At 40.4% G+C, this 12,376-nt stretch overlaps 1 protein-coding gene across 1 annotated transcript; it reads left to right on the forward strand.

Moving 5' to 3' along the window:
- The first annotated feature begins 454 nt into the window (after positions 1 to 454).
- On the forward strand, positions 455 to 10,738 carry PIGA (phosphatidylinositol glycan anchor biosynthesis class A). Its single transcript, XM_075175793.1, has 5 exons — positions 455 to 2,177; positions 2,734 to 2,866; positions 4,030 to 4,162; positions 5,598 to 5,804; positions 7,526 to 10,738. The coding sequence occupies exons 1-5, from the start codon at positions 1,526 to 1,528 to the stop codon at positions 7,787 to 7,789; spliced, it is 1,389 nt and encodes a 462-aa protein (XP_075031894.1). The 5' UTR covers positions 455 to 1,525; the 3' UTR covers positions 7,790 to 10,738.
- Positions 10,739 to 12,376: the final 1,638 nt, after the last annotated feature.

Genomic DNA, 12,376 nt, shown 5'->3' on the forward strand with positions numbered 1-12,376 from the left:
TTCATCCGGAAATTCAGGTTCTTGCCACCCTGAATGAGCACTTGATGATGAAGTCAGATTTGCCAATACTGGTCTCGCCTTTCTGAACACATGAGCAAAATTCAAACAATGAGCAATGTTTTTCTTATTTAGCACACTAATGTCTTTTAGTCCCAGAATGAAGGGCCTGATTTCCTCCTTGGTCCTTCTTGGGATCAGCACCTCCAAATCATGTCTGTCCAAGCTTCAACCTAACCAGGAATCCAGCCAGCACTGCAGCCTAGCTCAGTTTGTACTGTCACTCATGACACACATATTTGCATAGGAGTGATGGCAGAATCAAATCTGACAAAATCTGTACCAGAAATCTTGGCAAAGAGAAGTAGCTGCCGAACATAATTTTGGCAACATACAGGGAAGGCACGAACAACCCTAGCCTGGTGAAGTAACATCCTTCTTGGCAGTCAGCAGCAGTCGGGCCGGTGCTAGAGCTGCTAACAGCTGATTGCAAAGCTCCTTGAGAAGACCAGAAATACACAGCCAAGTGATGCCAGCCTAGGGTGTCAGAGCACAACCCACACAGCCCAGCTGCATTTCTCAAAGTTCAAGCCCCTGGACTGTCTGTAAAAATTATTTTCATTTAGACAGAGCAAGCTTCCAGCACTCGTGGTGAAAGACTTTACAACATTTCAGGTGTTCCAGCCATGACTGAGCCAGAGTACACCAGAATAGCTTCTCCACTGGGGACAGGGTGAAGCCTTTGGAGTTTTAAGGCAATTCGATCACTTTTTTCATCATTTTGGGCTACGCTTTTTTTTTTTTTTTGGACAGCAAGCGGCCGAGGCAGGCTTCCCACCGCAGCAAGGGCAACGCTGTTGCAGGAGAGCGAACACCCCGCTGCCCGGGGCGCGGTAGCAGGGCCAGAGCACCGGCAGGAGGCCTGAGACGAAGCCCGCCGCGCCCAACGGCCCTCCGCAGCCCGGCGCGCGTAGGGCCCGCCCCGCTTCCCTCACGTCCCTTCTCCCGGCCGCGCGCTCGACGTCCCGCGGCCGCTCCGATTGGCCGCTTCTTTTACCGCGTGACGCCGCGGCGGGTGGCGATTGGCCGCGGCTCTGCGAAGGCCTGGAGGCGGGAGCGCTCGGCTGCGGGGCGGGGGGAATAGTCGTGCCGTTGCCGTGGTGACCGGGCGGCCGTGCCCGGAAATGGGAGGGCGCCGGGAAGCGCCCAGGGAGCGCCGGCAGCCGGCAGGTACGTGCACGCGCGCGCGCGCGGACGCACGCGCCCCCGCCCCCCTTCAGCACCCCCCACTCCCTCGAGGCGGCCGCCGGCCGCCGAGGCGATCGCCCTCTTAAAGGGCCCGCAGCGGCCGCCCCTCGGTGCGTGTTGCTGGCGCTGGGGAGGGCCGCGGTGCGGCCTGCGCGGGAGGGATGGCCGGCCGGGCCCGGCGGCGGCGGGGACGTCGGCGGTGAGGGGGCCGGGGGTCCCCGCGGGCGGCCGCCGGCGAGTGACGGCGCCTTGTGGTTCCCCCGGCAGGAGCGGGCCCGGGATGGCGGCCGGGGGCCCGGCGGGGGGGGCGCACAGCGTCTGCATGGTGTCGGACTTCTTCTACCCCAACATGGGGGGCGTGGAGAGCCACGTGTACCAGCTGTCGCAGTGCCTCATCGAGCGGGGCCACAAGGTCCTGGTGGTCACCCACGCCTATGGCCGCCGGAAGGGCGTCCGCTACCTCACCAACGGGCTGAAAGTCTACTACTTGCCCCTGAAGGTCATGTACAACCAGTCCACGGCGACGACGCTCTTCCACAGCCTGCCCCTGCTCAGGTACATATTTGTGCGGGAGAGGGTCACAGTCGTCCACGCCCACAGCTCCTTCTCCGCCATGGCCCACGATGCCCTCTTCCATGCCAAGACCATGGGGCTGCGGACGGTGTTCACGGACCACTCCCTCTTTGGGTTTGCGGATGTCAGCTCGGTGCTTACCAACAAACTTCTGACGGTGTCCCTGTGCGACACGAACCACATCATCTGTGTCTCCTACACGAGTAAGGAAAACACAGTGCTGCGAGCAGCTTTGGACCCTCGGATAGTCTCTGTCATCCCCAATGCTGTCGATCCCACCGACTTCACTCCAGACCCGTCGAGGAGGGACGACAGTACAATAACAATTGTTGTTGTCAGCAGACTTGTTTACAGAAAAGGTAATGGGGGCTAAAATGTAAGTTTGTTTTGGTTATTTTTTTCTTTAGGTTATGGTAAGAAAGGCCTTGGTTAGGTACCACCTGCGCTGTATCTGTGGTATGGATTGGATTTTAAACGGGAGTTGCATGGTGATGGTTCTGAGCTTTTGTGCCTGTGCGTTCACGAGGAAGAAATGTATGTTTCAGTTTGCTCGTGTTGGGTTCAAAGGTGTATTTCTTTTGTAATATTGAAGACAGTGAAAATTGAAATTTGTAAAATGGAAGGTTTGCCTTATATTGGGGATATGATTTAGGCCCTAATCTATATATTCTGTTAGAAATGTTTTAACTGTTTTTTATTTAATCAAGCAACAGCATCTTAAGTGATTTTTTTCCTATTTGTCTCCTAATAGATCACAAGTTGTCTCTTTTCAGAATTTTGTGTTCAGCGGTGTAACTGTCTTCAAGAGACTTTTTTTTTTTTCTTCACTTGAATAGAGTTATAGCAGTAGGCTACATCATGGTAAGTTCTAAAATCAAATACAATAACAGCTTGCTCTAAATTTTGTACTCTTAGGTATAGATTTGCTTAGTGGTATAATTCCTGAACTCTGTCAGAAATATCCGGAGTTACATTTCTTAGTTGGAGGAGAAGGACCAAAACGAATCGTACTGGAAGAAGTCCGGGAAAGATACCAGCTACATGACAGGTTTGTTCTGTGCATGTCTATGACGCTTCAATGTACTTTAGGGGTGGGGAAGACAAGAGCAACACCCTTTCTGCATGCCCCGCTCCCCTAAAAAACCTCAATCACCAAAAAATCGAGGCTGATGAGAACTATTGAAGGCAAGGCAGATAGACCCAACATTAACTGAACACTTACAGAGTTGGACTATGATTCTGCAAGTTAATTCATAGAAATAGACCCTGTATGAACCTTCACTCGAGTCAGAGAAAAGCTGACTTAGGCATAAATTTATCATATTCTTCTTTGAAACTGTGATGTTTGGATCACATATTACCATATGGCATAAGGTGTTAGCTAGTTTGTGTCACTGCTGCTTGTGAGGATCTGCTAGTAATTTGTTTTATTTTTTCAGTATGAAACTCTTCAGAGTAGTGCTTATCTAATATGTGTTCTCTTGTGGTATTACAAACATGTTCCTTTGGTGCTACTGTGTTACCAAAATGTTTCTGTGATGCATATGCATTTGTGTATTTCTTTGGGGTTTTCTTGTTGTTCAAAGACAGTTTTATGTGGCAAGGACAAGGTTCCTAATTTTCCATTTCCTTTTCTCTGTTTTTTGTTGCCCATTCTGTACTTCGGTCAGTGATTCCTCCGGACGGACAATAAAATTGTTTGTTAGTATCATTCTTATTTTGCCCTTTTCTGTTTCCCAGTATCTCTTCAAAATAATAGGTCCTAATCATTGTATCCTAATTACTCCCCCCCACCAGACTTTGAGATTGATCAGACCTCACATTGAAAATTCAGATAATACATCTAAACAAAGAAAGGATTACAAATCTTTGTTATTAACTGCATGAAGCCATGTTCTCTTACAGAACGAGAAAGCTCAGTAGCAATGTTTTGAAGGCAGTTGCCATTAAAACAAACAGAGCAACTTCTCCCCCCAACTTTATTTTCATAAGTTTCTTTTAGTGTGAAAATAAGAAGCAGTCTCTTCTATTTTTTCATTGCTGGAAAAATTTAGAGAAAACGGAACAAATGTTTCTGCGTTCCTTCTCTCGCTGTATAAGTGTGAACCATTGGTACATTTTCCAGAATATGTGTAACATTATACATCATTATTACAGTCCAAATCTAGTGTTTATCTGATTTTTTTTTTTTTTTTTTTCCCATATATGCAGGGTACGTCTCCTAGGAGCTTTGGAACACCAGGATGTTAGAAATGTTCTAGTCCAGGGGCACATTTTTCTCAACACTTCCCTCACTGAGGCCTTTTGTATGGCAATTGTGGAAGCAGCAAGCTGTGGTTTACAGGTAAAAAAAAAAAAAAAAAAAATTGCAACTATCTAGAACACATGTATCCAATGTAAACAAAGTTCATGATTAAATAATATGTGCTTGTAGCATTTGATTTCATCTGAGGCCCTGTCTTTACGAAGGTGAGCAAATATTACCCCCATTTACAGATCACCTGGAAGCTGAGACAGAAGGGTTAACCAAAACTGCTTAAGCTCCCAGAAGAAACTTGTGCAGAACTGGGAATAACATGTAGATCTGCTAACTCTCAGTTCTCTGAACTAACCAGGCTGTCTCTCCAAAATTCTATTTTGTATGTACTCTTTTACAGAGTTTTGGGGTAGTTGATGTTCATGAAGGTTTACTTTGACAATACTTTAAGAGGAGTTGCAGAAAATGGCCCATGAGCATGGGTGACTTTGGTCAATCAGGCATATTGAATTACCAGACTAAACCGTTGTACTAGGACTGTTTTCCTCCTGCACCAAGACCTGACATTCGTTTTCTTATATTAACTGAGGATGTATTTGCCTTACCAGGTGGGGATTCCAGATAAGAGTTGGAGAGAGAAAAAGCAGTAAAAGCCCTTTCTAGCTACCTTACCACTCAGATTGACAACTGAAAAAAAAAAGTTAAATGAACAGCCATAAAGAACTTAGGTTCTCACATTAAAATATAAAGAAATTTTTTTAAAATGCAGACTGATAAGAGTATCTAATATAGAAGAAGTATACAAGAAAATGCGAGGGACTCTTTTTTTTTTTTCTTCCACCCCCTCCCCCCCCACCCCCCGCTCCAATATCTTGACAGTAGGTACTACCTAGTTGTGGTAATTATTCCCCTGTCATCTGTTTTCCTCTCTAGAGGTTGGGAAGTTCTGCAGTTTTCTTATTGTTGCCTGCTGTTTAGAGATGATTGCACAACGTGAGTCTTAGTAGTTTCTGATTTCCCTTTAAAAATAACAATTCAGATTAAAATTCCTGAACTTCTAAAGAAATTCTTGTAAATGTTCAGTAGCCCAGAAAGGATCAACTGAAGGCGGATGTGGTAAAACTGTCTTCTCCAAGTAGAGGTAACAGTTTTCATGAGGGACTATGGAGAGAAAGTCCAAAATCTGCTTACACAGATTTATTTGTGTACTGTGACGAACACCTTTAGGAAAGATGTTTCATAAACCACTCATTAGACCAAGTCTTCTGTCTTACCATGCTACTGAAGAATCATTCTGAACATCGTTAAAGGTAATCTGCTATGCTAGGGCCTAGACTTCTAGTTTGCATACAGGTGAAACTCCCAAAGCATGATATCGGTCTTCACCTTCATGGCAACCACTGACTGTATTTTTTTTTCCCTATTCGACTTAAGTGCTGCATCTAAACAGTATAATAGCAGTGTCATCACTCTATTTTATTGTTATGCAGCATATGTGCTCTTTGTTCTGTTTCTTTCAAAGGTGGTGAGTACAAGAGTTGGTGGGATTCCTGAGGTGCTTCCGGAAAATCTCATTATTTTATGTGAACCCTCTGTGAAATCTTTGTGTGATGGATTAGAAAAAGCTATTGCCCAGCTCAGATCAGGAACACTACCATCTCCAGAAACTGTTCATAATAAAGTAAAGACATTTTATACGTGGAGGAATGTAGCAGAGAGAACTGAGAAAGTATGTATAATCACTTCTTTTAAATTCTCTTAAAGTACATTTCTGAAACAGCTACTTCTTTGAAACATTACTATGTACATTCTCTGTGTAATCTTTCAGTGTAATTTTTCAGTATATTTCCTGTCAAACACACATGGTTTAAAAAGGTTCAGAAAATGCTTTTTTTTTCCCTCCCCAAATACATCCCTAGATAGGTGGTTTTTTTGTATTTGCATTTTTTTCTGTGCCGTAACAGCTGATAAATATTCTGAAGAACAGCCTATATCTTCAGTTACATTTCTACTTGTACCCGTCCTCACATTAAGTAACTCTTCTAGCATAACTGGAAAACATGCTGTATAGGATGCGTGAAAAGGAAAAGACAGAATTCATGATGAAGTTTTGTCTGCCACGTGCTAACAAGTGGTTTAAAATTATGAGAGGTGGTTTAATGGCGGTAGGCTGAACATAGCTGAAATTACATACGGTATGGATGTAACGAAAATAAATTATCACACTTTTGAAATCATATTTCAGAATTAGAACTGCGCTTCAGCGTCAAAACTCTGCCGTTAGTGAAGAATGTTAACTGCAATAATGTTATAAACGCCTGTGGAGATCTGTCACTTCTGACTTCAGCCCCTATGTTTTAGGCAAGAGTAGCTGAATCACATGCCTCTTAATTACATTGTAGTGTACTCAGATATGTATCTCTTACAAGTCTCCTTGAAGTATCATGTATAACCAGTTTATCATTTTCAAGTACTGTCAGTACAATTAATCTTATGATTTTGTAACTGCAAGCAGCATTTCAATTGCAAAGTTTTTATAGAAGTTAGTCTAGATTTCAGTTTCCTTTATAGCAAAAAAAAACCCAAAAAAACCCAAAAAAAACAACCACAGAACACAACTCTGTGAAGGAAAATGTTAGTATATTTGGAAGAAGTATGCATGGAACTTATGTTGTACAAAAGACAGTTGTTTGTTAGCTCATTGTTAAGTTACCCGTAGGATGAAGTCTGTAATGTTCTCAAGGAAAAAGCTCCGTATCCTTTAAGCCTTTTTTGAGTTGTGTGTAGTGGGTATTTATGTTTCTGTTCTATGAAACACAGGACTATATATATTTTTTTTTTTTTTTTTAGTGGTTGTGGTTAATATGTATATTAAGTCTCCAGTAGCATGTATTTGCTTTTCATATTCATTGAATTTTAAGAATTTTACTAAGAATTACTAGCGTTTCTTTAAATAAAAATCAGTATCCTATTATGATTTGCTTGATTGTTCAAATACGGAGATTTGTAAGATTGCCAACCCATTTATGAGTTCATCCATCTTTGTGTTGAAAATCTAGTAATTGCATGTTCAGACTCTTTTCCTATGACTGGTGTGAATATGAGATTAGAACCCATTCAATTAATTAAAAAACCCAACCCTCTCTATATAATATTACATGAGAGACAAATTATGCAGCCTTCCTATTTAATGAAATGCTCTTGAGGTCTGTCAAAAAAATAGAACATTTCTTTTCCTTTTTCTCTTTAAATAAACAAATGAAATTTCTAGAACAGTACTCATAAATCAACATTTAAAATCTGCAAAGTTTTTTTTGCGGTAATATTTGTCCCAGCTAGTAGTTAGGAGTAGATAAGTTATTTTGCACACTGACAACAAAGTACTGCCTAATTTTTGAGGTAGAAGCAACATCATTTTAAGATCTTACTTTCTGTCTCTTCTCCGTTTAGGTGTATGACAGGGTTGCAGATGAAGTGGTTTTACCAATGGATGAGCGACTTAACAGACTGATGTCTCACTGTGGCCCAGTGACTGGGTATATTTTTGCTCTTTTTGCTGTTCTGAACTTCCTTTTCTTGGCGTTTCTGAGGTGGATGACTCCAGATTCCGTTATTGATGTTGCAATAGATGCCACAGGACCTAAAGGTGCATGGACTAAACAGTATTTTTTAGGGAAAAAAGGAAGAGTTAAAGAAGAACTTCCAAGGTCCTAAAATGCTCAAATGGAGAGGAAAGAACGCATCAGTCACTAAAGGTTTTACTGCTCACTGATAGAGACTTTACTCTTAAAATTCTTCAGTTTCTTTCTGAAGTTCTTGGAAAGAAACTTGGCTAAATGTGCTACCTCAATTTAGGATTATGTTTTAATTTAGCTTTGGATTCAAGCAGATTTATGGACATCTCTTTTGCACTTAAAGCTGGGAGGAGAACATGGGTTTTTATGTGTCAAAAGCCTTCAAGACAAAAATACAAGAGTTTTCTCAACAACTTGAATATTACAGAAAGTGACTGTAAACTTTAGTGGTATTTGGGAAAGCAAAACACAAAAATTATTAGCTTACAGTAGTCCCTGCTAATTCCTGATATTTACTGTGATTTTTATTCTGAGACCTATGGAAAAATATTTAATTAAAAACCCAACAAAACACAGCTTTTCTTTCCTAAGATGAAAATGGCACCTGAAATTAGTCACGAAGTCCATTACCACGGAAATTTCAGAGACTTAGTTCTAGCAGTTGTGTCCCAGTGACAGTGTTTTGCCTGCATAGCGTTACTATTTTGAAGTTCTTCCCTAGTCAAAATTGGATCATCCTGTTGCTAAATCAAAACTCCATAATGAATTTTTGGTATTTTCAGAGGTGCTGAATTTGTCCTCTTCACTTACATGTGTGAAAGTGATGTAAAGCTTATGGCATTTTTTAAAGTACATAGGTGAAGAAATTATATTATTTAGAGATAATACAGCCTTCAGAAACAGCTCAGGCCTGAAAACTCCTCCAGCAGACTATGCCAAAGTGTGAAGTAACACATGTGTGTGCGCGAGAAGAGAGAAATCTGTGAAGGGCTTAACAAGCACCATCGTGCTCGCTCTCTCTCTCTCTCCCCTCCTACCTCCTCCTTTTTTTTTTTTTTTTTTCCTTCCCGTTTTTCCTTTTTCCTTCCCCTTAGTTATGACCAAAATGGCATTTCAGTCCATCTTCAGGAGGGACAGTGGTTAGTGCGCGTGATTTCATCTAGACCACATCAGAGACACTGTCAGGCAGGTTCTGCAAGTGAAGTCTTGGGAAGGTATCCCTTAAATGGAAATAACCAATAGTTATGCTTTTCATGGAGAGGGGAAAAAAAAAAAAAGAAAGGGGAAAAAAAACCCCCCAAAACCGAAGTGGTTCCTTGCATCTGTTAGCAGTCCTAAGTAATCTATACCTGGGACAACAGGTGGCACAACTTACAAATATGTGCGAGGCATTTATCTCATTTATGTCAACCACCTCTAAAACTGCCCCCTGCCTAATGCACTGGGTTAATTTCTTTTTCAGGCATCACTGAAGACTAAAATCTTATGATTTTATGACTCTGAGTATTATGTAGTGTTGGACACTGTATTAATATTAAAACTGTGCAATATGCAAATACTGTTTCCAAACCCTTGAAGGGCAGTATTTAAAACACAACTTCTCTCAGTGTCGTCTTGTTTGTGTAGGGATGTAGTTACCCTAACATCTGCCATTTTATAATTTCATTGAACATATTTTCATGAAACAAGAAAAGTAATGTGAAATAAACGCCATATACAAAGTCTATTTTCCTTTAGCCTTTGATATGTAGCATACAATATGCATTGTATTAAAATTTGAATTTTACAAACTCTACATTAAAAGTGGAGGTCAGCTAAAATGATGCCACACGGGTTATGGATAAATGGGTGGAATTAAGGTAATATTTTACTTTTCAAAGTTACTTTTTTTTTTTAATAACATTCAAGTTTGTAACAACTTTTTAAAAATACTGATTATCATTCCAGGGAAATTTTTAATATATATATATTTTTTTAATAATATTTTGTTGGGTCTGGTTTATTTCTTTTTGGTTTCCTGCAACATCTACAAACAGAAATCAAATTTTCAACAGAATTGTGAGAATCTATTCAAAATACTTCTCACTTTTCTTTTGTGGAATGTTGTGTACTTATGAATAACATAATAAAACCTTATTATAGTCTTGTTTACAAGACAAATTTACAGTTTATCTAAAAGTTTATTTACCTTTCCATAAAGAATGGATATTTTTTTATTAATATGTGGGAACATACAATTAGAAAGTACAGAAATATACGCCATATTGCTGCTTCACATCACTGGTGGTCGGACTTCTTATGAGAAAGATGATGATTAAAAAACATTCTGCACAAGCTGCCACAAAAATTTAATCCGTAACTGGTTTACCTACAAATACGCTGTTTCTCAAGTAATGCAACTTGTATTGCACATAACTCTTTGCAGGGCTGATTAACTTACCGGCCTTGTGCAGTGGAGTAAGGGATGATATCACCGAATCATTCACAGTTTTAAAAAGCATCAGTGGGTGAAATGGAAAAGTTTAAATAAAATAATCACAGTAATAAAAACCGGAACAGAGATAATGAGTATTTTAGGAATATGTATTTAGAAATGAATAAAATAACTATTTAAACAATCTAAAATGTTTCAGTTGTGCTTGTAGGTAACATTTGATGGTTGTGAAATACTAAGGAAATGTTACCAAAGAGAGGGTGATACTGAGTTACGTCTTGCACAGAGCAGAGCCTCCTGTGTGGAGGAGGAGGGAGCACCCCAAAACCACCTATACAGAAGGTCCCCCCCTTTAATAGAAGGGACCATTGATCTGCAATGAAATTCCATCCTACAGGCACAAGGAGAAATTGTTTCCAACACATTATATGCAGACACTATGAATTAAGATATAGACAGCGTGTTGATAATTGAAAATTGTGTGTTAAACCCGAACAAGTATCAAGTAAAGCATGAATGTAAGATTCATCTTTCAAATTGTGTTTTAGGGGATGTGGATAAACCTGTAAGGAGGTAACTACACTATAATGTACTTATTTTTGTGGTCAAGTTTTTCTGCATCTTTTAAAAATAAACTTATTTTTCCCCTTTTGATATTTGTTTCTCTTTGCTAGTCCTTTTCTTCATATATGCTTAGGTGTATAAACAAGTAATTGTAAAATTGCATCTTTTTGATGCTCCAGTAAAATACAGACTTTACGTAAATAGGTATAAGAACAACCAATCTCAAAAGAAAATGGTTTTATACATTTTTTTAAAATTAAAAATATTGAAATATTTTTAATGTTTGATTTGCTATCATTAAACTAGTCTCAGCATATTTGCTGTACATCTTTTATGACAGTAGTAAGTTGACTTCCACAGTTTTTCCTAATTACTTTAGCATTGACATAGTCAGCTAAAAGGCAGATGTTTTTTGCTGAGGGAAGATGCAGTTATACATCTGAATTTACCGTTGTACTGAAATTATGCATTTTTCTTGTAAGCTTAACAGGCAGATTGGATTGTTTTCAGATTCTGACTTGCTTCAACACTGGCATAACTCTGGAGGTGATATTTGTGCGGGATTCACTGAACTTTAACCGCACATAAGCTGGTTGTCTAGTACATGCTAGTTCTTTAATCGGGAGGGACTGGTGGCATGCACCTAGAGAAGGAGCCACCCCTGCTAGCACAGGCGTGGGAGGCAGACATGGGGAAATTAATTACCTGCTGGAATTTGCCATCTTCCTGCCCGGGCAGCAAGGGGGTTAGATAACCAGACCTTACGTGGTGCGATGGGTGGCGGAGAGGTGAGATGAATCCCGCATCTGCTTGTGAGAGCAAGGAGTGAGTCACTATACACATCCCTTTTCAAAAGCAGGAGTGTTGTGAGTGTGCTGACCTAAGGATGCAATTGAGACGAGGCTTGTATGGGAAGTAGTATCATTTATTAGATCAAACTGATAAAAAAGAAATAGCTAGACTCTCCGTACGTCTTTGTTCTGATCTCTTCCCTTCAAGATAAAGGGTTTCTGTCTCCTTTTTTTCCCCAGTTGTCTTCCTTTGAATATATTTGATACTCAAACTCTCAACTAGATACGTTAGAAATACACTGCTGTAATTCAAAGAATGTCTAGCATAAGAATAGACCAATACCTCTTAATTTCTTTGAGAAGAGGATCCCTCTAATCTTTATTTCCTTGCCAAATTCTTCAGGTCACAACTGACATTTCTCACTGTTGGCTAAAGTTAAGGTGAACCGGAGTGAAAATGAGTTGTCTTCTAAGCTGCACTGCCTATTCTTTTGTGCTTATTCCTTGCATGCTTGTAAATTAAGGATATATAAACATTAGTTTTCCAGTTCTTTGGAGAATCTAGCTGAACTACTTCTATTCATTCACCATCTCATGACAATTTTATTGAAGGATTAATATATTTTCTGGATATTTGATTTGACAATTTAGTAATTACTCTAGCTGAAAGCTAGAGTGATTCATGGAGTAGTTTGGGCATCCTGCAGAAGTTCTCAATAAGGCATGTTTTTCCTACAGAGGGCTGACCCGTTCACTCCAGCCTATCGATGGAGTTGCATAATCCACCTCATTCAACTCACAACAATGCTGCCCAAAACAGCGAGGGAGGAAAGATGAGATTCCTGTTTCTGCGTTGTCATTGCTCTTCCGTTGTGTTATATCTCTTCTCATGCCTACGTTAATGTCGCTCACCTGTCTTTAGTTTCAGAAACAGCAG

This window comes from Calonectris borealis, chromosome 1 (assembly GCF_964195595.1).
Source record: "Calonectris borealis chromosome 1, bCalBor7.hap1.2, whole genome shotgun sequence".
Taxonomy (NCBI): Eukaryota; Metazoa; Chordata; class Aves; order Procellariiformes; family Procellariidae; genus Calonectris; species Calonectris borealis.